We start from the raw sequence: 25,302 nt of genomic DNA, 5'->3' as shown, positions 1-25,302 counted from the left end.
GGCCCGCGCGCCGCCGCCGCCTCTGCGCAGGCGCGGCCGGGCCGCGAGGCGGGCGCGCGGACGGGGATGCTCGAGCAGGCGCGATGGCCCCCGCCATGCAGTCGGCGGAGATCCAGTTTGCCCAGCGGTTGGCGTCCGGCGAGAAGGGCGTCCGCGATCGAGCGGTGAAGAAGCTGCGCCAGTACCTCAGCGTGAAGACGCAGAGAGAGACAGGTGGGCGCCGCGGGGCCGCCGCGCCACATGGCGCCGGGCCGGCCCGGGGCTGCGCCGTCCTCCGGCGCGGCGCGGCGCGGCGCGGCGCGGCCCGGGCCGGCCCGGCATCGGAGCCCACCCCAACCGTGGGCAGCCCTGTGCCCGGAGCCCGCCCGCGTGAAGCCGCGAGCGAGCCCGGCTCTGCCGCGCCGTGCCGCGCCGCGCCGCGCCGCGCGTGGACTGGCGGCCCCGGCGGTCCGTCCCCGCTCCCCGGGGCTGCGCGCTCGGCGCCGGGGCCGAGGACCCTGCGTCCGCCCCGGGGGAGTCCGGGACGCGGAGCGGGAAAGGGGCTGGGGAAGGGGCCGTGGCAGCCAGTGCGGGAGGGAGCTGTGCTTTCCGGAAAGCCTCTGCAGACAGCATCCGCGCGTTCGGCTGAGCTTGCCCTGGGAAGGGGGCCGGCCGGCAGCGGCCAGATCATCCATGCTTGGTAGGTAGGTAGCTTGGGTGCTAACTGCGGTGGAGTGCCATCGAAGGATTTTGTTTCCCCGATCCAAAAGAGGTTCTGTAGGACGTGCCGCTGTGGCTCAAAGTGGTAGAGCGCTAGCTAGCCTTGAGCCAAAAAAAGCTCTGAGGAAGGGCCCAGGCTTTGAGTTCAAACACCACGACCGACAGGAAAAAAAGAAAGAAAACAAAATAGGCTCTGTAACCCCTTGAGCGAAGACTTAGGGCACGGTCTGGACTGCAGTGTGCTCTACAAGTATTATGTTACCCTAAGACAGTTAAAAGTTTGAGTGAGCTACTGCTAATGGTAATACATTATTTGAAATCTGCTTAAAAGAATAAAAAGTATGACCTCCACTGCTAACAATCTTTGTTTCCTATTGAAGCAGAATCGTAAAAGAACACACACACACACACACACACACACACACAGAGCCAGGCTCAGTTGACTCGCACCTGTAATCCTAACTAGCTACTCAAAAAGCTAAGATCTGAAGAGCTCTGTTCGAAGGCTGGTCTGTGAGACTCTTCTCAGTTAATCACCAAAAAGCTGGAAGTGGAGCGGTGGCTGAAATGATAGAGCACTATTAGCCTTGCACAAAAGCTCAGGGGCAGTGCCCAGGCCCTGAGTTGACTAGGCCTGCACTGCACACTTGTGTGCACATGTGCACGCACATGCACAAAACAACTACAGCTTTTTGTTCTCCGGTGTTTCATCTATTAGAATTGTGCCCTCACTGTCATAAGACAGTGTCCGTGGTTTTAGTTCACAGTGGCTCCTGTGCCCCGATAGTCACTCATATATTCAGCAAGCACTAACTGTGAGCTATTATTGTGTACACTGTTCCTGGCAACTGGGGTTACATATTGAGCCAGAGATTGCCGGCCTGTTTTATCGGCTCTTCAGCTTTAACCATTTAGAACCAATATGTGGCAGTTTCATTTGTGTCATTGGTTTCTATTTGGTGTCTTAGATTCAGTGTAGGTGATGTGAAAAACAGTGCTCTTTTTACTGATGGCAGTAGGGTCCACATGAGCAGATACCAAGTAGAAGTGGTATGTGGTTTGCACTGTCCCCATTTCCCATCTAAAATGGCTCCCATGCCCATTTCAGGGGAAGAGCGGTGCTTTGATTTTCTCATCTCAAAACTTACTGGTACTTCCTCTGTCTGCGTGTCTCACTTACATATTCACCTCATCCATTTCATTTCAAAATATCCAAACCTAAATTGTGGTCAGAAACTTAATTGAGTGAGGCTTAAGAAATTTTCCCCCCAAGAAGAAAAGATAGACTTGAGATACTTCTCTCTCTCTCTCTCTTAAGTACTTCAAAAATTTATACCTTGTTTTTTTACCAACTAATTCCTAGGTAAAAAATATTGGAAGTAAATGTGGGTGTAGAGGGACCTTGGATATGACTTTGGTAAGAAAAATTAGTTGATCAAAACCACAGCCACCAGTGAAACATGCAGTTGGCTTTGACTATACATAGATTGCGGTGAGGAACTGAGGCCCAAAAGCTGACACTTTTCTGAACCTGTACACTTGGAAATAGCTGGAGCCCTCACTTTGTTTCCACTGAATATAGATAAGACCAGATCTGCTGTCCTGTCTAGCTCTCTTCTTTGCCTCCTATCCAGGATTGACTTTCACTTTCACTTTGTCAAAATCTTGTTTCCCATTGCGGAAGCCACCATAGAACATCTTGTCATTCCTTTGCCTATAACACTATGGTACATTTTGTTAGCACTTGGGAATGCTATACTTATTTAAATGCACACTGCTGTTTTTAAGTGAGAATGGCCAAGACACAGAATATGACACGGTAGTACATCCTAATGCACATACATCCATTCTTCATCTCTAGAAAAGGACTGGTCAATAGGAGGTATTGGTCCCCTCTGGGGGAGGGGGACTGCACTTAGGGACATAGTTAATTAGGCACACTTTTGACTGACTCCTTGCTTTATGCCTCTGGGGCAGGTACTCTACCACTTGAGCCACACCCATGACCCCTTTGGTTTTGTTTTTCTAGTGGGGCCTTACCTCCCTTCCCCCCTCCCCCCAGGTGACATGGTTCCTCCTGTTTATACTTCTGGTTTAGCTGAGAAGGCAGGTGCATACCACTGCACTGCTTTTAATGGTGATGTAGATGAGGATCTCAGATACATCCTTTACCCCCAAGGGCCTGGAACAAGAATTCTCCCAATCTGGCAAGTAGCTAGGATTACCAGCATAAGCCACCCTGCCCAGCTGTTACCTTTTCTTGAATGTCGCGTGGCTGAGAAATTGCTTTTGATTGGGTTGGCTTCCACCCTGATTGCTAGTCCTTCTTCTTTCCCTAGGTGGTAACCCCCACCCAGACCTTAGTTGCCAGCCATGTCTTGAAAGCTGATAGTCTCAGCTGGAGATTAAGTGGTGTCGTTAACTGGTCCCTGACCTCAGGCACTAGCAGTCTCCCTAATCCTTTGCTCCAATCATAATAGGGAGTTGGGATTTTTTTGTTTGTTTTATTTTTGTATAAAGGAACAACTGGGGGGGGGCTCTCAATCTCTTTCACTTTTTTTTAACTTTTTGTGTTGAGCTCAATCCCAAACATGCTGTCCTGTGTCAGGTCTAACCAGATTGTCTCTAATGTTCCCCTTCCTCTGGGTTACTGTGAACCAAATCCCAGGCATCTCACTTTGTTTCCATATATTCCTGGAAGATAAAGAAACTTTTTTAACATAATCATTGATGCCATTATTGGGCTTTCAAATCCTCATCCTGGACCATTTGTGACTCACATCAAAATTTGAGGATTCTGTTTGTTCTTATTTCCTTATCCAGAGGCTTACAAACCCCAACAATGTTCTCTGGTGTTGTCGTTTTGTGATCCTTGTGTTACTCAACACATACTCTGATGCCTTCTATAGGCCCAGGAGAAGCAGGCTGAGTGAGGTTGGTGGCTCAGCCACAAGTGGTAAGGCAGAAGTACAGCTCTCTGATAGAGTTCTATAGCAAGGCCAACCCAGGCCATGCCACTTAGAACATGCTGGAACCACCCAGCCCAGGATTGCTAGCATAGAAGAGAGATTGGGGACAGCCACTTTTTCCCATGGCTGGGTCATCGAGTAGAAAAGGCTAAGAACACAAGACCCTGAGTTCAAGCCCCAGTTTGGGCATAAAGGGGGGGCAAAGAGATGTCAAGACCTCTTCAGTTTCCCCAAAGCCTCTCTTAGTCCTCTGGCTTTCAGACCTACTATTAGCCCAAGTCCGTGGTATAGCTAACTTCTGTTCAGTGAGTCTGCCAGCCAGTTTTCTTTTTTTTTTTTTTTCTTTTTTTTTTGCCAGTCGTGGGCCTTGGACTCAGGGCCTGAGCACTGTCCCTGGCTTCTTTTTGCTTGAGGCTAGCACTCTGCCTCTTGAGCCACAGCGCCACTTCTGGCCATTTTCTTTCCTATATATGTGGTACTGGGGAATCGAACCCAGGGCTTCATATATACGAGGCAAGCACTCTTGCCACAAGGCCATATTCCCAGCCTGCCTGCCAGTTTTCTGAGACCAGGGTGAGACACAGCACTGAGCAGGTGACTTGAGTGGAGTGGCTGTAAGAATGGCCAGCTTGTGATTTTCCTTGTTTTCTTGCTCTGCTAGGGGTGATCCATTCTCTCATGTGCCCAGGCACGAGCTCTGTCAGTGACTCAACCCCACTAGCTGATCTTTGTCCGTCCCACTTACTCCCTAGCTTTGTTCTGCTAGCCAGGATATGTCACCTTTGCCACCCTCCCTATGGCTAATAAAGCTGCTTGCACAGTAGTAGGAGAGAAATATGTAGCCAGGCACTGGTGGCTCATCCCTGTTATCCTGGCTACTGAGGAGCCTGAGCTCTGAGGATCACAGTTCAAGGTCAGCCAGGGGAAGAAAGTGTGTGAGACTCTTAGCTACGATTAACCACCAAAAAGCTGGAAGGGGGGCTGTGGTTCAAGTGGTAGAGTGCTAGCCTTGGACGAAAAAGCTCAGGGACAGCACCCAGCTTCTGATGTCAGGCCCTATAAGACACACATGCGCACACACGCGCACGCACACGCTCACAAGGCTGCTGTTGTGTTTCGCCCTGCAGGAGGTTTCAGTCAAGAAGAACTCCTGAAAATATGGAAAGGACTCTTCTACTGCATGTGGGTGCAGGACAAGCCCCTTCTGCAGGTAATACCGCCCTGCCGTGGGCCTGGACCTTTGCTGCAGGGGTAGAAGAGACCTGGCCACTGACCCTCCATCAGCCTGCTGATCTAACCAGATGGAAAATAAATCACTCGGGAGCCTGTTCTCACCTGTGTGTACAGAAAGGGATGCCACAGCAGCATTTCCAAATACAGTGAACATGCCAAATCGTAGATGCGCTGTTTCTGTTGTCATTCTCATAGCCTCCATGGTAGATTCTACATTACTTATTTCCACATTTCTGTTTTTTCACCTTCTGCTGAGTTGATTGCTTTCAGTCAGAAGGCTCGACGAGCCCTAGTCTAAGACCCTGGGAAACACAGGTCACAGGCCTGCAGGTTAGCTGGGTACCAGGGCACGGTGGGCTTCAGCTTCCGCACAGAGCCAGGTCTTTATGGCCAACATGGCTGGGTGGCGACTGCTGGAGATCAGTGTGTGTGTGTGAGAGCTCCCATCTCTGTGTGCCAAGACCAAGCCTCACCTCCAGCACAGCCCAGTAGAGCCTTGGTGCTTCCTTCTGAGTCTGAACACGGGAAGCCTTGTGGATGGTAGAGCCCTGTGCAGACCTTCTGCAGAATTCGTTCTGGGCAGCACTGGCTCGCTTTTCTGGGTTTTTATGGACAGCTTTGCCTCTTCTCCCAGGCCAAGTAATAACTTGTTTCCATGCATGATGCCCCTCTGCTGAGCACAATTTGAGGCAAAATATGTTTGGATTAAACATTCAAGAGTGACAACCAGCACCTTTAGTGCAGAAAGGGAACCAACAAATAGGAACATGGTTTTCCAGTCTAGAGCTCGTTTCAGATGAGTAAGGAAAACCGAGTGAGCACAGGCCACTGCGTGTCCTCTTTAGGTTACGAGAGATTCTGGTGCTTCAATCCAGCCTCCTGTGCAAGTACTCGGCTTGTTGCTCGTTAGCAGGTAGACTCTTCAGAGGGCACTGCGGGCCCTAGCAGAGCCTAGGAAGGTCCAGTCTCGTCTTTTATGTCAGCCTACTGTGGCCCAGCCAGACAGAGAAAGAACTGATCCCACGAATTGAGCCTCTGGAGCAAGAACCCCAGTGCCTGGCCAACTAAAGTGAGCCTGTGTCTTTTGTCTTCCAGAGTATTTGGTGATCGTGATACAATCTGTTTATTTAGTTTTCAAGCCAGGAATTAGTCACTACTTCCTTCTTTTGTCGGCAAGCAGTAAACTGCTTACCAGAGGTAGTTTCTTAAGCCAGTCCCAGAAACACCTCATGTTTGCACAGACCCCCACTGATTTGGGAGTTTCATCCTTTTTTGGTATAATTCAGGCACAGCCGTGGTGGCCATGCCCTGAAGACAAGAGGCTCAGGTTTTCCCCAGCAGGAGGGCGGAGGATGCAGGCAGTGCTCTGTGCCATCAGGTGCCACTACCCAATAACCACTGATGTTTCTCCCCACCCCACCTTTGCAGGAGGAGCTGGCCAACACTGTTTCCCAACTCATCCACGTTGTTAACAACTCAGAGGCTCGTAAGTCCTGATGTCTTTGTGCCTTTCCAAACTTCTTTTTTGATCAGATGTGGTAACTTGCCTAGGAATTGTAGCCAATTCCTTCTGTCCTCAAAGTTTCCGTTTCAGGTGTTAGTTTAACGTGACTCTGCTGCTGGTATTGTGTAGTGATGTGCTCTTGTTTTTAGAACGTATGGTAAACTTGGGTGTCTACTGCTGATAGTGAAAGAGGTATCTGAGGAGCAAACACTGGCACTTCTTAGTCTCAAGTCTGAGTGACGATGACTCTCTTAGGGCAGTAATGGATATGCCAGTACTTACACCATAGTAACCTGTGGTGCAAGTGTGTCCCCGCCGGAACTGAGCCAGCTGGAACTCAGTAACTAGAGGACATCACTCGTTTTAAAAAGGGGAGGAAGGGAGTAAATTAGGCCTTTACCAAAAAGAAAAGACTAAAGAGAAAACTAAGATTTCTGAGGCAAAGGTTGATTTCTTGTCAAGGAAGACACTCCACAGAATAAAACCATCCTGGGGACTAGAATAACACATGGAACACAGAATGGGAAAGATTTGACTTTTGATGGGCTTGTCAGCAAAGGCTGACATACGAAGGTATAAAAAGGTTTACATATATTAAAGAACTCTGGTAGGCATGGAGGCACACACCTGTAATCTCAGAACCCAAATGGCAGGGCAGAAGGATCTCAAGTTGAAGGCCAGCTTGAGCTACATGTGAAACCTGGTCTCCAAAATAAAAGGGGTAGGGGAATAAAGTAGTAAGTTTAAAAATTATTTTCAATGTAAAAGTGCTAGCTTTGTGGCTCAAAGAGAAAAACAGAATGTTTTGTGATATGGCCTAACCCTTCTAAAATCAGAAGAAAAGCCAATTTTTTTTCCTTCGGTCAGTCATGGGGCTTGAACTCAGGGCCTAGCGCTAACACTGAGCTTTTACACTCAGGGCTAGTGCTCTACCATTTTCAGCGCCACTTTGGTTTTCTGGTGATTCATTGGTGATTAGTCAAGAGTCTCGTGGACTTTCCTCCCTGGGCTGGCTTTGAATCAAACCATGATCCTCAGGTCTCAGCCTCCTGAGTAGCTAGGATTATAGGTGTGAGCCACCAGTACCCGGCTGAAAAGCCGGATTTCTACCTGAATGGCATAAGTGCTCAAGATTAGTGAATTTAGTTATTGTGGTGGTGGTGACAGTTTTTGGTTTTATAAAGATGATATATAGAAGGGTTACCATTTCATAAGTCAGGTAATGAGTACATTTCTTTTTGGACACTGTTCATATCCCTTCCTTCACTCCCAGTTTTTCCTTTCCATCCCCACCCACAAGTTATATAGTTCATTTTCAACATAGTGTATACTGAGTAGGTGGTTGTTATTTTCAATTAATGGTTGTGGGTTGGTTGTTAGGTGCAGGTACAGTGGAAAAGTCAGTGGTAGACTTGATTTTAATAGAAACATGGCTTTATAGTAAAGTACCCCAAGGGGCGTTCTTTTAGAAAATACTGCCAGACTTCTTGTTCTGATGTCCGTATATAAATACAAGTTAGGGAGCTACCAACAAATTGTTAAGATAGCATACTAGTTTGGTTCTTCTCTTCAGCATATGAGCTATATGCTTGTGTGCTAATGTGGAAAGCAAGCATTCAGAGACTCTTGTTCCTTGCAGAACATCTGTTCATTCAGACCTTTTGGCAAACTATGAATCGAGAGTGGAAGGGGATAGACAAGCTGCACCTGGACAAATACTATATGGTAAGACCATTGTGCCTTTCCCACAGTGACTTGAGCTGATGTGTAGAGAGAATATTCTGTATTTTAAACAAATGAAGGGCTGGGGGTGTAACTCTGTTCATAAAGCCCTAAGTTCCATTCCAAGTACTGTAAAGAATTAGAAATGGGGCTGGGAATGTGGCTTAGTGGTAGAGTGCTTGCCTGGCATGCAGGAAGCCTTGAGTTTGATTCCTTAGTACCACATAAACAGAAAAGGCCCCAAGTGGCATTGTGGCTAAAGTGGTAGAGTACTAGCCTTGAGCATAAAGAAGCTCGGGGACTGAGTTCAAGCCCCAGTACTGGCCCAAAAAAAAAGTATTAGAAAAGAGCAGAGTCAGGTATTGGTGGCTCATGCCTGTAGTCCTAATAATACTGGAGGCTAAGATTTGAGTGTCAGGTCCAAAGCCAGATTAAGTAAGAAAGTCTGTGAAACTCTTATTTCCAATTAACCACTACGAAACTGAAGATAACAGTGCCATCCTTGAACCAAAAAGCTCAGGGACAGTGCCCTGGTCCTGAATTCAAGCCCCAGTATAGGCAACAAAAAAAACCCACAATGGAAAGCAGGCTTGTCTAACAGACGGGTGTGGTATGGTTGAATGGGGGTGATGGTTAAACAGCATGGAGTGTGCCGGAAGACAGCTGTTCTTAGAGCTGCTGGTGAGGATCGTTAGTGGACCCTGGCTTGAGATGGTGTTGCACTGTGTTACTCAGGCCTCTCTCCCAACCACCAGGCCCAGGCAGAAACCACAGTGACTGGGTTCATAGTTTTTCATCTAGAAATTAAATGTGCTGATTGAGAACATTGTTTGGCTTTGGGGATTCAGGTTATTATTTGTGGTCTCATTCAGCCAAGTTGATTGATATTTCTAACTTTGCTTTTGTATCAAAACTCTATCTTAGCTGACCCGCATGGTCCTGAGGCAGTCCTTTGAAGTTCTGAAGCGGAGTGGCTGGGAAGAAAGGTTGGTAAACTAAGTTATCATCTGGGGACCTTAAAGACGTAAAAATTTGGGGGATGTCATGTTTATTGCAGCACTATTCGTAACAGCTTAGCTATGGAAACAGCTATACCTTATAGCTGGTGAATGGATCGAGCCCATGTGAAACACACACACACACACACACACACACACTCACAATGAGATATTACTCAATCATCACTGTTTCAGTGAACTAGTTAGATATGGAAACCATTGTGTTAAGTAAGCCAGGCTCCAAAGGACAAAGGTAACATGTTTTCTCTCATATATTATGTGTGTTAGACCTAAAATATGAACATATATGTAAAACACATGCACATATACACAGTCCAATCTGATTGATGTGTATGCATGTATGATATGCCATTGCAAAACCCTTTTGAACAATGAATATATACTTTATCCAAAATGAATATTAAGAAGTTGAAGCTGACTGTATATGTTCTTGATACATTGTATATTGTATATATGTCTACCTGACCTAGAGAAGGGAAAGAAAAACAGGGCGTAAGATATCACAAGAAATGTACACACTACCCTACTATGTAACTGTACCCTTTTTGCACAACACCTTGTCAAAAAAATTTGTGTTCAATTAATAAATAAATTAAAATTTTTAAATTAAATTACAACAATAAAATACTACCAAGAAAAAAAAAAGAAGTTGAAGCTGGGCACCAGTGTACAATAATGCCCCTAATCCTAGACATTCAGAAGCTGAGATCTGAGGGTCTTGGTTTGAAGCCAGCCCGAGCAGGAAAGTTGAGACTCGTATCTCTAGTTACCAGCAAAAATCTAGATGTAGAGCTGTGGCATAAGTGGTAGCTAGCCTTGAACAGAAAAGCCAAAAGGGGGAATGTCAGGCACCCTGAGTTTAATTCCCAGTACCTACGTGGGCGGGCGCGCGTGTGCGGATGCACACACACACACACGTGTCTGAAGTGTGAGGTACTTGTGGGAGGGGGAGTGGACAAATGGAGGAGGGTGGAGGGTGAGCGAATTCAGTGCAAAACTGTACACGTGTGAAAATGGACCATCATAACTTGCTGAGACTGATTGGGAAAGCGGAAGGAGTATGCATAAATGGGCATATTAAAATGAAACCTCCTTTTACAACTTGATAGATGATAATTTTTTTTTTTTAAGTGGAGGTATAGCTTAGTGCAGAGCACTTACCCTAGCATGTAAGGCTCTGGGCTTGATCTCCAGCACTGGACGGGAAAAAAGGAGTTTTTGAAGTTCTTGATCTGATAGGACATGACTGCTTGCTCTGTGCCTGTCACTGGAGGCATGGGGAGCAAGTATATCCTTCCCCAGAGAACTGAAAATCCAGTGGCAGGGCCTGAAATAGTTACCAGTGTGTGACTATTAACATTTTACCCTGGTTATATGGCTACTTCTTTCCCTGTAAACCTCCTTGGCTATGCTCTAAACTTAGTATTTTATCCTGGTAATGTGGCTGCTCTTTCCCTGTAAATCTGTTTTGGCTCTTCACTAAACTTAGTATTTTTGTTTGTGCTTGAGGTGCAGAGAAGTGTCATTTAAAAAATAAAATGTGTGTTTGTTTTTTTTTTTCTTGAGTCGAATCAAGCTTTTTCTGGATGTCTTGATGAAGGAAATCCTGTGTCCTGAGAGCCAGTCCCCTGATGGAGTGAGGTTCCACTTCATTGACATTTATCTGGATGAGCTGTCCACAGTGGGAGGGAAGGAGGTGAGAAGTCGGCAGGCATTCTGCCAATATGCGAGGGGGGACCCTGGTGCCCGGGGGAATTGTCGGCTCTTAGCACTGGAGACCAGGAACAGTGAGCAGGCGTAGAAATTGGTTCCGCTTCCTTCTCAACACAGTCATTCTCCATTGGGAATATGTCCCAAACAGCTAATGAGGCATGTGGACAAAGATCTGGGTGCTAAGCATGCATGTGGCGGGCTTATAAAACAGAATTGAGCCTGGCCTCATGACATGTGCCTATATACCCAGCAATTAGATTGAGTGCATAGCAACACCCTGTTTTAACAAGGTAAACAAAAGAATCAAAAGCAACCTACAGAGTCTAGTAGGAAACGTGATAATGAGCAGAAGTGTCCTCAGGGTACATTCAGTGTATTCAAAGCAATGGGGGAAAGGACATTGTGCAAAGCTATGCAAATTTTTACTCATATATAAGTAGACAAGAACAGCAGTAAAGAAAATACTTCTTTCATTTTCTTTTTGTTGTGCACATGTATGCCAGTCTGGGGCTTAACCCAGGATCTGGAAGCTCTCCTAGAACATTTTTGCTCAAGGCTAGCCCTCTTTTTTTTTGGGGGGGGGGGGGTCGGCCAGTCCTGGGACTTGAGCTCTCAGTCCCTAGACAGTGTTCCTGAGCTTCTTTTGCTCAAGGCTAGCACTCTACCACTTGAGCTTTTTCTCTACTTTCAGCTTTTTCTGTGTATGTGGTACTGAGGAATCGAACCCAGGGCTTCATGCATGCTAGGCAAGCACTCTACCACTAGGCCATATTCCCAGCTGTGAAACTTTTTTTAAGTAAAAGATGTGGTACATCTGCCTAACATAAAAGGCCTTGAGTTCAAATCTCAGTACTACCAAATACATGCTAAAACAAAGTGGTAGAGTCAATGTGATGGCTTATACCCATAGTCTCGTGCTCCTTGAGCGGCAGAGATAGGAGGAGGTTGAGGCCAGACCAGGCAAAATGTTAGCAGGACCCTATCAAAGAACAAGCTACACATCATCCAAAAAGAAATGTACTTTTTGCCTGACTTACATAATTATAACCCCTCTGTACATCACCTTTATAAAAACAATTTTAAAAAATTAAAAAAGGAAAATAACAAGCTAGGTATAGAACATGCCTATAATCCCAGCTATAGGAAAGGCAGACCTAAGAGAATCAAGGTCCAAGGCCAGATTCAGGCAAATGCCTAAGACTATCTGAACAATAAGGCCAAAGGACTGGGGAGTTCCTTGCTACTGCTACCAAAGGGAAAAAAAAAAAAAAAAGAGCACTTCTGTCCATATAGGATTCCTCATAAAGGAAGAGTTGGGGCTGGGAATGTGGCTTGGTGGTAGAGTGCTTGCTTGCCTAGTATCCATAAAGCCCTGGGTTCAATTCCTCAGCATCACATACACAGAAAAGGCCAAAAATGGCACTGTGGCTCAAAAGGTAGAGTGTTAGCCTTGAACAAAAAGAAAAGAGTGCTCAGGCCCTGAGTCCCAAGCTGGGGGGGGGGGGGGGGCAGGGAGTTGTGTCCACTGGTCATGCACTAAAATCACAGGTGGCTGGAGAATGGATGTGATCACGAGCCAAGCCAGGCCTCTGGGCAGCTCTTGGGTGTTTGCCACATTATTTCCTCTTCAGCTTGCAAGACAAGCTATTCCTCATCAGGAAGGAGAAAAGACTTACTTTATTTCTAAATTACAGCTTTTGGCAGATCAGAACCTCAAGTTTATTGACCCATTCTGCAAAGTCGCAGCCAAGACTAAAGAGTAAGTGACTCGCATTTGTTTCTGTGGCTTTGGTTGATACTTGAGGTGGGAGTTTGTTGGGTGGAGGACGCAACAGCTAGGATGGTTATCCAGCGTGAAGACACCGCATTCACAGTTCCCCTTAAGCCCTTTGAAAGGTTGGGTGGCAGTTGTCTCAGCTTCAGCATTTGACCTGTCATTGCAAGAATGTCCCCCCCTGTGGCCTCTGTCCAGGGTTCCTTGTACCCAGGCCCAGGCTTGTTAAACTCTAGCAGACTGCCACTGTCCCCCAGGGCTGGCCCCTCTGCTTCTCTGAGCAGCCTGAGGCCCAGACTAGCTGGTCTGCGTACATTCTCTCCATTGTGCTTCTGCCCACAGCCACACCCTGGTACAGACGATCGCAAGGGGCGTGTTTGAAGCCATTGTACAGCAGTCTCCTTTCATACCTGAAGAGACTGGACAGGACCAGGGTATAGAAGGCAATGGCAAGGACTCCTCTATGAGAGCAATTCTTACAAATGGGACCGCAGGGAAAAAAGTGTCTGGCACAAGTAAGACTGGTAAGAGAACCTCTTTGAGCCATCTTCTTTTGGTTTCTGGTTTTTTTGCTTCTCAAGCAAAAACTTTTTAACACATTTGTTGGAATCTTGGGATAGCCAGGCATTAACTATGGAAAGTAAGGTTGCAGTGTTCCTACATGGCAGAATTCCATTTCCTCGGGTTACTTATTAAAGCGTCAGCCCCCCAAAAGCAGAAACTGTTTCCAATATTTGGGTTAGAGATGCTCCATCAGTGAAATTTATGTAAATAATCCACGATTTAAAAAGTATTAAATCTGAAATGCTTTGGTCTGGTAAAGGATATTCAGCCTGAAGAATAGATTTCACTGTGGTTCTAAACTTTCCCAAAACTAGCCCCAGTGCATCCACTTCCCCTCCCCTAGGGCGCCCCGGAGCCCTGGAGCCCTGCCGCCCTTCCCCGCAGGCACAGTCTGCCCTACCAGTGGTGGTGTGGCGGGAAAGCAGAGGCAGCATTTTGCCGGGACCTAACTATGGGTGACGGAAGCAAAATATGCCCTTCCCCTACCTTCCTTTCCCAGGACTAAACCCTCACGAAGTCTTTGGGGTCGTTTTTCCTTCTTCACTAAGAGTCACCTTATCAGACATGGCTCCTAGGGAAGCAGTTGTTAGTGTGTTCTTGAGTCTCAAGAGTTTGTCTTGGGGTGTATTTTGACAGCACTGGACAAATGCCTCCCCAAGAGAGAAGGAGATGACGGCACCGCCCCGGAGGACCCAGGGCCACCCCTTCAGGTGGGGGCTGCTATTGCTTTTTATAGCAAGTCAGTTTACTGGTGTGGCTGGAGAATTAGGGTCAGAGCTGATCCAGCCAGAAGGCCTGACATGTAAAGTCCTTTATAATCCCTTTGGTCACAGATGTCACCTTCCTGAGAATGAGCTTACTGGAAACTAATTTAAATAAGGTAGGATTGCCCCACATAGTAAGCTGCTTCTTTATGCAGTAGAGCCAGTTCCAATGGAATTTTTCAAGTAAAAAGTTGACTGCTATCAAGCGCATAGATGGAGAATCTGGTTACATTTAAAAAGAAACTCAGAGCTGGGAATATGGCCTAGTGGTAAAGTGCTCGCCTCGTATACGTGAAGCCCTGGGTTCGATTCCTCAGCACCACATATATAGAAAAAGCCCGAAGTGGCGCTGTGGCTCAAGTGGCGGCAGAGTGCTAGCCTTGAGCACAAAGAAGCCAGGGGCAGTGCTCAGGCCCCGAGTTCAAGCCCCAGGTCCGTTTGGGGGGTGGAGGAAAGAAGCACTCATTCTCTGTATTATACTGCAATTAAAGGGGGCAGGGGCTTCTCCCAAGATTTCCTAAAATTGTGACATTTTCCATCAGTGCTTGTTCATACGCTGTCACAAGTCAGCATTTGCACACCGAGGCCATTCCACGCCACACCCCAGGGCATTGTCTTACTGGAAGACCTGTACTTCCAAGTCAGGCCACATTGCTTTGCCGCTGCTTATGTTTAATTTCTCTTTTTAGTTTGACTATAAAGCTGTTGCTGATCGACTCCTGGAAATAACCAACAGAAAAAACACCCCTCCTTTCAACCGGAAGCATCTCTGCAAACTAATCAAGAAGTAAGCTGTTGGGTGAGCGGGGTCCTCCTGTGTTTCCCTGGTTAGGACTAGCCCTCTCCATGCGTAGCTTTTTCCTCTTCTTTTAAACTTGCACATAAAGTGCAGGCTTACTGGGACCAGCTCCCCCTTCCCCTCCAGTTTCTTCAAATGCAGCCGTAGTCGCCTTGTCCGGCTGCTTGATAATGATACCTACTAATGTCTGATGACAAGTGACCGCTGTCTAATCATACCTTTTGGGCTAGGCACTGATCTAATTACTACTATTTACCTTTTTATGTTAAGAAACCCATGGGGCTGGGGATATGGCCTAGTGGCAAGAGAGCTTGCCTCATATACATGAGGCCCTGGATTCGATTCCCCAGCACCACATATACAGAAAACGGCCAGAAGTGGCGCTGTGGCTCAAGTGGCAGAGTGCTAGCCTTGAGCAAAAAAAGGAAGCCAGGGACAGTGCTTAGGCCCTGAGTCCAAGGCCCAGGACTGGCCAAAAAAAAAAAAGAAAAGAAACCCATGGAAGGTACCATGTGTAACTCTGCTCACTCTTGGTGGGTCTCTGGAGACCTGGGGGAGGTGACCAGGTCACTGGTGCAGATGATAGGCCCCGCCTTCCCCTGTGCCCTCCTGGGTACCATGCTGCCCTTTTCCCTGCTTGTTAGATCTGATGCACCACCATCGTGTAAAGGGAACACCCGCTTGGAAAATGAATACAGGCAGGATTGTCAACTCTTTCTGCTTCATAAACAAGAAAGGAAACTGAAATGATCAGTATTTAAGTGCCGAAGACTCTTTAGATCTACCCTTAGTGGAAGTTCTTTGTAGTGCCCTCTGCTGGAAGGAAAGGAAGCAAATGGTCCAGTTCTGTTGTAGCTGTCCTATTGCCTGGGTCTGGAGGACAAAGAGGAGGGTTTCTCCATGAGCCTCTGGTGTTTTCTTTTTCAGATTCCAAGAACTCTCTGAAGGTGAGGACAGTTGAGAGTGTAATTCAGGGTACTCTGACTTAATGTGGACCCCACTGAGGGCATCTGTGCTGAGAAACGGGAAGGAAGGGCACTCCTGGGAGCGTCTCCTGCAAGATTGCAGCCTGGACTACGTTCGCCCCGCGCACCTGAGGCAGAGGCTGCAGGAGGTGCAGCAAATTCAGGGCCCTTTATAGCCACCCTCCTTCCATCTGGGCTCCCCAAAATGCCACACCTGACAACTGCGTGTGGGTTGTGTGGTGTTTGTTTAGATCTTCATTATTTGTTTTTTAAAAACTAGATTTTCATTTGCCTAAGATTCCATTTGCTGAATTCTCATCTGCCAGGGTCCTTCTCACTCCCTGTCTGATCTCATGTCCTTGGGGAAAGCTTCTGAAATTCAGATTGTGTCCAGCAGACCAGTGGACCTGCTAGCCTGCGTCCTGCACTGGGGCCCCGGAATTGAGGAAAGCGCCATAGGAGCAGAGGGAATGTGGAGCCGCCTTGGCCCACCCGTTCTCTGTCATCCCCTCCCTGCCTTGCCCTGCCTTGCCCAAGAAACCACAGGGTTGAGTTCACAGCAGTTTGCCAGTCAGGACAGGAGGTGGGGAGCAGAATGGTACAGAGATGGGGGTCACAGATTCTCCTGGATGGCTTGGGAGGGGCCCTGCCCCTGGGCCCTGGGACACAAGCTTGAGGCCCAAGGAGGCTGATGGTATCACTTTGGTATCCAGCAGGCAATGTAGCTCAACTCAGTTTTGCTGAGGACATTGCTGGCGAAGGTGACCAAGCCCTCAGTCAAGGAAAGCGGAAGAAAAAAAGAAAGAAACTTTTAGAGAAAGCCAACTCGGAACAGGAGAAAGGTAAACTGCAAAGCTTACAATCCTAGAGATGTATAGAGAGGGTCCGCGGGTGTGCACGCACGCGCGTGTGTGTGTACATACCTTCCCCCCACCAAGGTCCCTGAGACGCATGAGCAAAAGTGACCTATTGGCTGTTAAGTTTTCTCTTTGTGGGGTACTGGTGCTTTGAACTCAGGGCCTCACCAGACTGCCGCTGTACTGCTGAGCCGTTCCTCCAGCCTTGTTCCTCAACGGCTGTTTTTAGGATAGACTCTCACTTCCTGCCGGGTTGGCACCTGAGCCACAGCACACCTGCTCTAGGCTTCCGGTCCTCACTGAGGTCACAGGTGCACACCACCATGTCTTGCAGTCCTTAGCGGAGATGGAATCTCCCAGATTTTCTTCCAGGCTGACTGGTTACTGCGGCCCCCCCAATCTGAGCACCCCACGCAGCATGAGCTGCCAGGTGCACACCCCCACACCTGGCTTCTAGTAGAGAGGGGTCCTCACAGGCTTTCCTACTTGAGCTGGTCTTGAGTCCTGGTCCTCTCTGTTCTCAGCCTCCTAAGTAGCTAGGAGTACGAGGTTTTGTTTGGGGTTGATTTTTTTGTTTGTTTGTTTGCTTGAGGCTAGCACTTTACTACTTAAGCCACAGCAGCTCCTCTTCCTGGTTTTTGTTCATTGGAGTTAAGAGTTTCTGGCCTTGGACCATGATTCTCAGATCTCAGCCTTCTGAGCAACTGGAAATACAGGCATGATCCACTGCCATCTAGTTTTAGGATTACAGTTTTTGATAGCTAAAAAGGAGTTTTTCTTTCCAGGCACTTAGCTATTACATTGTATTCATTACACAGAGGGGTTTCATTGTGATTTCCCATGCATGTATATAATGTACTTTGACCAGATTCACCCCTCTATTAACCTTTTTATATTCTTTCCCCCTCCTTCCTTGTGCTTTTGTTTTTTTAGCACATACTAGTTAGACCAGGACGGATTTCACTGTGACATTTCCATTCATGCATAGAATGGATTCCTATCACATCCACTCTACCACTTGCCCTTCTCCCTTCATAAAACAATCTCAGCAGGTTCATTATTCTGTTTTCATACATGCAAACTATCTATATAGACCTATGTTCATCATTTGCCCTCCTCAGCCCAGCCTCCTCCCACTGGTGCCTTCCCCCCGCAACAGAACCTGTTTCTCTTCCCCACCCCTCAACCCCCTTATTGATTAACAACTTTCATTGAGGTTTGTTAGCGCTTGTTATTCTTTGGGGGTCAGGGGGTGTGCTATACTGGGATTGAAGTTGGGCCCTCTCTCTCACTTGGCATTTTCATTCAAGGCTGGTGTTCTATCATTTGAGCCATGCTTCTAGTTCCTGATTTTTGCTGGTTGGTAGAAAGAAAATAGGAGCTCCTCAGATTTGTCTTCCTGGCTGTTGTCCTACCTCAATCCTGAGATGTCAACCTCCCGAGCTGCTAGATTACAAGTGTGAGCCCCCAGTGCCAGGCTTGTGGTTCTTGGTGTGTTTTCATGTATAGCTGGTACTGTATGCCAAAACTTCATCCTCAGCTGGGCACTGGTGGCTCACACCTATAATCCTAGCTACTTAGGAAGTTGAGATCTGAGGGTCACTGTTCAGAGCCATCCCGGGCAGAAAAGTCTGTGAGACTTATCTGATTAACCACCAGAAGACCAGAAGTGGCGCTGTGGCTCAAAATGCTAAAACACTATTCTTGAGCAAAAGGAACAGTGAGTGCCCTGAATTTAGCCCTGTGACCAACACCCCCCCCCAAAAAAAAAAAAAATCAAATCTTTTTCCTCCCCTTCTCCAAACCTCCCTATTTTTTTACAACCTGTAGTTGGTCCATGTAATCATATCCATGTGTTCATCCCTGTTGCCTTCTCCTTTGTTTCTTAATTGGCTTTGTATATTGGATGCAGGAAATGGAGCTGAGCTTGAGCTCTGCTACGGTGCTGTATCCTACCTCTGGAGCAAGGGCTCTGGATAGGTGGCTTCTTCTCCCCTCAACAGTACCGAGAACGGAATGCAGGGCCTTGTGCCCTCTCCCCCACTGGAGCCATGCCCACAGCTCATGATCTGTAACAGTTTTGCCTCTGGCTCTTAAAATTATTAGGAACCTGAGCCAGATCCCAGTGGCTCATGGCTGTCATCCTGGCTACTCAGGAGACTGAGATCTGAGGATTGTACTTCAAAGCCAGCCCCGGTAGCAAAGTTCAGGAGACTCTTATCTCCAATTAATAACTAGAATTACCAGCACAATTGGGAGGGAGAAAACAACACCAGTTGGCAAAGCTGGCCACTGGCACCAAGAGCATCAGGAAGGTCTGAGGAAGTGGGCCTCAGGGAGCACCTACCCTACCAGGCGGCCAGCAGAGCGGTCCCCCGGCCCTGGGGACCCTGGGGTGCTTATCTGTGTGCATGTCTTTATAGGAAGCCAGGTGTTTCTCGCTGAGGAAGAGGACAGTGAAGGCAGCACTCAGAAGAGAAGAAGGAAAAAGAAGAAACGGAACCACCTCCAGCCGGAGACTCGGGGCCTCGAGGATGTTGCTGCTGCTCCAGCGCAGAGCATGGACAGCCAGGCCGAGGCCACGAAGAAGCAGACTCTGCCGGCCCGCGAGGTGGAGCCTGGAGCCGAGGCTGCACCCCTCACCCCGGGTCAGAGTGCCTCGGAGCACCCCCGCCCCGTCCCTCCGCACAGTCAGAGGACGCGACCAAAGCAGAAGAGCCTGCAGGCTCGCCGAGGGACCTGGGAGCCCGCCACGCCACCCGAGGAGGGCACGCCTCAGCATCCCGAAGGTGCCCCGAGCTGTGGGCTTGCTCAGGGGCCTGCTGCCCAGGGCTCCCCGACCAATGGCGCCCGGCTCCCGAAAAGGAAGCGTAAACTTGGAGCGCTCCCTGTCAATGGCACTGGCCTGCCCAGTGTGTCGTGGCCTTCCCCGCCGAAGGCCAGCCCAGGGGAGGGAGAAGAGGGCCAGGTCACCCTACCTCAGTGTAAGAGACCTCAGAAGAAAAAGGCAGAGCCCGGCAGCCTCCTCCACAGCCTGTCCAGCCAAAAAACCGCAGTCTTGAAAAAGAGGAAGAAAATAAAAGAGATATCCAACCTCATAGAGCACAATGGAATGACGGAGTCCAAAGTCAAGCAGCTGCAGGCTCTGGTAAGGTGGGACAGGTCCTGGGCAGGGGTGCTTGGGGATTCACTGCCTTGGAGCCAGGGCTGCTCGGAACTGGTCTATAGCTCCTCAGCTCCACCAGCAGGTAACTGGCAGGTGCCTGGCTCGTGACCCGCACGAGTACGCTGGATCCTCCACCTTCTCAGCTGGGCCTGCAAAGGCCCCCCGGGCAGGGCGCAGGCCTTGCACACAGGCAGCCTTGGGTCTGGGCCTGCAAAGGCCCCCGGGCAGGGCGCAGGCCTTGCACACCGGCAGCCGTGGGTCTTGGCCTGCAAAGGCCCCCGGGCAGGGCGCAGGCCTTGCACACAGGCAGCCGTGGGTCTTGGCCTGCAAAGGCCCCCCGGGCAGGGCGCAGGCCTTGCACACAGGCAGCCTTGGGTCTTGGCCTGCAAAGGCCCCCCGGGCAGGGCGCAGGCCTTGCACACAGGCAGCCTTGGGTCTTGGCCTGCAAAGGCCCCCGGGCAGGGCGCAGGCCTTGCACACAGGCAGCCATGGGTCTCCCCGTCAGACACTTGCCTTACTCACTTCATCTGCTCAGCCCCTCTAGCCCTGTGACAAGGAAGCCACCCGGAATCTATAGACGTGTACTTCATTGTTATTTTCATTTTATAAATAGGTAGGTAGGTAGATAGATACATAGATAGGATATTTTGACAAGCACACAAGTTGTACCTTAGAGAACATAAGAAGTTGGTTTTTTTTAGTAGCGAATGGGTTGTACAAAGGGCTTTCTTATGATATTTCTCTGTATGCATACAGTGTATCCTATTCTTACCCTCTTGTCACTCTCCCTTATCTATCTCTTCCTCCTTAAAAGTTCAAATGGTTTTATTCTGTTTTCATACATGCAGCTTTCAGCCATATTTGCTCTGGCTTTGCTCACCCTCTCCAGCACTCAGTAGAGCCTCTTTACTTTTACTTTCCTGACTTTTATTTTTTTCTGGTCCTGGAACTTGAACTCGGGCCCTGAGTATTATCCCTGAGCCTCTTTGTGCTCAATGCTAGTGCTCTACCACTTGAGCCACAGCACCACTTCCAGCATTTTCTAAGTAGTTTATTGAAGATAAGAGTCTCATGAAGCCAAGCGCCAGTGGCTCATGCCTGTAATCCTAGCTACTTAGGAGGCTGAATGAGGATCAAGGTTCAAAGCCAGCCCGGGCCTGCCTGAGACTCTTATCTCCAATAAATCAGAAAACTGGAAGTGTCACTGTGGCTCAAGTGGTAGAATGCTAGCTGTGAGCTGAAGAGCCAAGGGACAATGCCCAGGCCCAGAGTTCAAACCCCACAACTGACAAAAAGTCTCATGGACTTTCCTGCCTGGGCTGGCTTTGAACCATAACCCTCAGACCTCAGATCTTAGCCTCCTGAGTAGCTAGGATTACATGTATGAGCCACCAGCACCCAGCTTTTTTTTTTCCCCCCCTGACAGTTCTGGGGCTTGAACTCAGGGCCTGAGCACTGTCCCTGGCTTCTTTCTGCTCAAGGCTGCCACTCTACCACAGTGCCACTTCCAGCCTTTTCTGTTTATGTGGTGGAAAGGAATCGAACCCAGGGCTTCATGCATGCTAGGCAACCACTACCTCTAAGCCACATTCCCAGCCCCTGGCTATTTCCCCCCCCCCCCACACACACACACACCCAGTCCTGGGCCTTGGACTCAGGGCCTGAGCACCGTCCCTGGCTTCCTTTTGCTCAAGGCTAGCACTCTGCCACTTGAGCCACAGCGCCACTTCTGGCTGTTTTCTATATATGTGGTGCTGGGGAATCAAACCCAGGGCTTCAAGTATTCAAGGCAAGCACTGTTGCCACTAGGCCATATTAAGTATATATTAATTGTACTGAGACTTTGTGTGTGTGTGTGCGTGCCAGAACTGGTGCAAACACCAGTATTTTTAACTAAAGAACTTCACTTTTGAGCTGCGCGCTGGCAGCCCCCACCTCTAATTCTAGCTACTTGGGAGGCTGACATCTGAGAATCAAGGCCCAAAGCCAGTCTAGGCAGGAAAGTCCATGAGACTCTTATCTCCAATTAACCACCAGAAAACCAGAAACTGGCTCTGTGGCTCATATTGGTAAAAGCACTAGTCTTGAGCAATAAGAACTCAGGGACAGAACCCAGGCCCTGAGTTCAAGCCCCAGGACCAAAAAAAAAAAGAAAAACCAAAAAACTATGTTTCTTCTGGGTGTTTAGATCCAGGTATAAAGGAGAAACCAGGCTTTTGCTATGCCTTTTTCCTAGGTTAGTAGTAGTGGTAAAAACAACCACACCCCGCCCCGCCGCCTCCCCCTCCCCTCCCCCCCCCCACATACAGTCTGTGGCCATGGTCACTCCCTAGTGGCAGAGCTGGGTGGTATGACAGACCATAGGGCCTGCAAAACCCCCGAAGTATTTACTCTGACCCTTTACCAAAAAAAGTGTGTGCCCATCTCCTGCCTCGTAGCCATGACACTGAGACTGTCTCATGAATGTGAGTGAGTTTTTGGTCAGGACAATCTTGGTGAGACTGGCATTGAGCTGATGTTGGGGTGATTTCTAGCCTCTGAAGAAGAGCTGATGTGCCTCCTTCCCTAGCGCACTCTACCTGGTCGCTTGTTCATTCCCAGGGCCCGCAGAGGTAGGTATTTCCTCCCAGGGGGCTGGCGTGTAAGCATCTGCCAGCAGAGGCGGGGAGACAGCCAGCATAAGCCAAGAACGCAGGATGCCGTGGGAATCGTCTGTGCAGTGCTCTCTGTGTTGGGCTTTCCAGATGCCCTGAAAACCCAGAGCTTGGCTGGGAAGGTGGCTTAGTGGTAGAGTGCTTGCCTAGGGTGCATGAAGCCCCGGGTTCCATTCCTCATTGCCACATACACAAAAAAGGCTAGACGTGGCACTGTGGCTCAAGTGGTAGAGTGCTAGCCTTGAGAAGAGGCAGCTCAGGGATGGTACCTTGGCCCTGACTAAGCCCAGGACTGGCAATAAAAAAAAAAAAAAAAAAAAACCAGAGCCAGGCTTTGCTCTGCAGATTGCTGGGCACATACACACCAAGCGACAGCTGCCTGTAAGGAGCCCGCGTGCAGAGCTTGCAGGCCTCGTGGCATCTGGTCGCAGATTAGAAAATGAGTTACTGTCTAAAGGGTGGGCTTAGAAAAGCGGAGTTATGGGGCTGGGGATATGGCTTAGTGGCAAGATGAAGCCCTGGGTTCAATTCCCCAGCACCACATATATAGAAAAAGCCAGAAGTGTGCTGTGGCACAAGTGGCAGAGTGCTAGCCTTGAGCAAAGAGATGCCAGGGACAGTGCTCAGGCCCTGAGTCCAAGGCCCAGGACTGGCCAAAAAAAGAAAAGCAGAGTTATTGAGGTCATGGATCCTGTGTGTGAAGATGGATGGACAAATGGGAGGGGACATCACTGCCCTTGGGTGGGGTGCCCTGAGGTGAAGTGTCCACTGGCCCAGGCGGCCGGTGCTGAGCAGAGGCGCTGTGGTGCTGGCCTCGCTCAAGCAGTGTCAAGGAGTGTCTGCTGCTGGTGGTCCCCCCCCCCCCCCCCCCGCCGCCGTCAGGAGTTCTCCCTTTCCCTGTGGGCTTCACGGGGCTCTGACAAGTCTCCCCTCACCAGCAGCTTCTTGCCACACAGGGAAGCAGCAGGGCTTTGGGTCATTTGAAGAAGCAGCCACTGAGGACAGAGAATGACTTTGTGAAGTTCGAGGTCTCCCACTCACCAAAGCCCCTGTTCTTCAGAAAAGTGAAGGGCGGCACTGCCACCAGGTCCCCAGATCCCGCCCAGCAGGAGTGCACTCCACAGCACGCCCTCCCTGAGGTACGCTAGTTGTGGGGGGGGGGGGGGAGATAACGACTCTTCCCTTCTAGGGCGTAGCTGCTGCGTCCCCCGCCTCTGCCCCGGGGCTTCCAGAGCCTGCCTCCCAGGAGCGCATGGAGTGCTGACAGGAAGTGGGTTGGTTCCCACAGGGAGGCATCTTTCATACTCTCGCAGCCAGTGCTCTCACAGTGTACAATGAGCCCAGCTGGGGACAGTTCAAGCAGAAAGAATGGAACGACCTTGAGGGACAGTTAGGAGTGTTTATTGTGGGCTGTCTAATCAAGGTCATCAATTCTGGAGAAAGTGAGGAAGGGTTAACATGGCCTTGTCGCTTCTCCATGGTGAATGGGGGGGGGGGGGCGTCCAGGCTTCCTCCCTGGGCATGATTTAGGCAGCCCTGCCGCCATTGAGGTGCACACAGGCCACAGAAGACTGGTAGCAGGGCTGGTGATATGGCCTGGTGGCAAGAGAGCTTGCCTCGTATACATGAGGCCCTGGGTTCGATTCCCCAGCACCACGTATACAGAAAACGGCCAGAAGTGGCGCTGTGGCTCAAGTGGCAGAGTGCTAGCCTTGAGCAAAAAGAAGCCAGGGACAGTGCCCAGGCCCTGAGTCCAAGGCCCAGGACTGGCCAAAAAAAAAGACTGGTAGCAGATGTTCACGGAGACCCACGCTTGAGGGATTTAACGTAGGCCATGGCACACTGTGTTCTTGTCCAGCGTACCTGTGCGTTCAGGTTAATAAGCACAGACCAGGCACTGGGCAAGAGCTCTGGAAAGATCCCCAGACAGGCAGGCTCCACCTCTGCCTTACCACTCATTGCTGTTACTCCCTTTTTTATGCAGCTGAGCAAAACACCCACCAGCTCCAAGAAGGTCACCTTCGGACTAAACAGAAACATGACCACGGGTGAGTCCATGCGCTTCTCCGCCCTCCCCGCACAGGGCCACCCTCCGGGCAGAAGCCATTTATTTGCCTGAGCACCTCCCTAGCCTCCCTGATTGCCCCTGCTTCCCAAGCGGACAACAGCCCGCCTTACCAAGATTCCAGCGGGGGTTCGGCGCTCTGATTTTTGGTTTGTTTTGGTTTGGGTTTTTTGCCAGGCCTGGGGCTTGAACTCAGGGCCTAGGCGCTGTCCCTGTGCGTTTTTGCTCAAGGGTGGTGCTCCGCTTGAGCCACAGCTCCATTAGCAGCTTTCTGGCGGTCGATTGGGTTACAGAGACCTGTCTCTTGGGCGCCAGAAGCAAGTGTGTGTGCACATGCGCACCTGGAGCGCGCCGCGGGCGTGGGGAGGGCAGCGCCTGCCTCGGCGAGGCGGCCTGCTCCGTGCCTCCAGCAGCGCAGGCAGACCTGATTTTGGGGGGCGGGGTCCCGCGCCCCCGCCGAACGCCTCCCGGGACAGTCACCCCCGGGAGCGGCGAGGGGAGCGGGCCTGAGGCCTCGGGCGGGGGCGCAGACATCAGTGAACCAGGCCTTCCTTTCCTCTGGCGCAGAATTTAAGAAGACAGACAAGAGCATCCTGGTCAGTCCCACGGGCCTTGCCCGGGTGGCCTTTGACCCTGAGCAGAGACCCATCCATGGAGTGTTGAAGACCCCGACCAGCTCGCCCACCATCACCCCCCTGGTCACCAAGATGCCACTGGCCGCCACACCCAAAAGGAGGCCGAGGGCGGCAGACTTCTTCTGAGACCGGCAGCGGTCCCTTTTTAAAGACTGGTTTTGTACGGAATAGTCTATAAATTATAACTTTAAAGATGTGGA

At 49.6% G+C, this 25,302-nt stretch overlaps 1 protein-coding gene across 2 annotated transcripts; it reads left to right on the top strand.

Moving 5' to 3' along the window:
• Positions 1-36: 36 nt before the first annotated feature.
• On the top strand, positions 37-25,302 carry Rrp1b (ribosomal RNA processing 1B). 2 transcript variants are annotated; one of them, XM_048346162.1, is made up of 16 exons: positions 37-213; positions 4,796-4,878; positions 6,330-6,387; positions 8,045-8,130; positions 9,052-9,113; positions 10,713-10,842; positions 12,554-12,618; positions 12,976-13,157; positions 13,834-13,907; positions 14,651-14,748; positions 15,688-15,707; positions 16,442-16,567; positions 19,006-19,730; positions 23,359-23,541; positions 24,387-24,450; positions 25,035-25,302. In XM_048346162.1, exons 1-16 carry the CDS (start codon positions 84-86, stop codon positions 25,226-25,228), a joined length of 2,280 nt encoding a protein of 759 aa, XP_048202119.1. In that variant the 5' UTR covers positions 37-83; the 3' UTR covers positions 25,229-25,302. The 2 variants fall into 2 exon arrangements, with proteins under 2 accessions (XP_048202119.1, XP_048202118.1); XM_048346161.1 differs by having other exon boundaries at positions 16,439-16,567.

This window comes from Perognathus longimembris, chromosome 5, assembly GCF_023159225.1.
Source record: "Perognathus longimembris pacificus isolate PPM17 chromosome 5, ASM2315922v1, whole genome shotgun sequence".
Taxonomy (NCBI): Eukaryota; Metazoa; Chordata; class Mammalia; order Rodentia; family Heteromyidae; genus Perognathus; species Perognathus longimembris.
The sequence above is the reverse complement of the archived record's forward strand: the minus strand, read 5'-3'. Positions and strand labels throughout refer to the sequence as shown.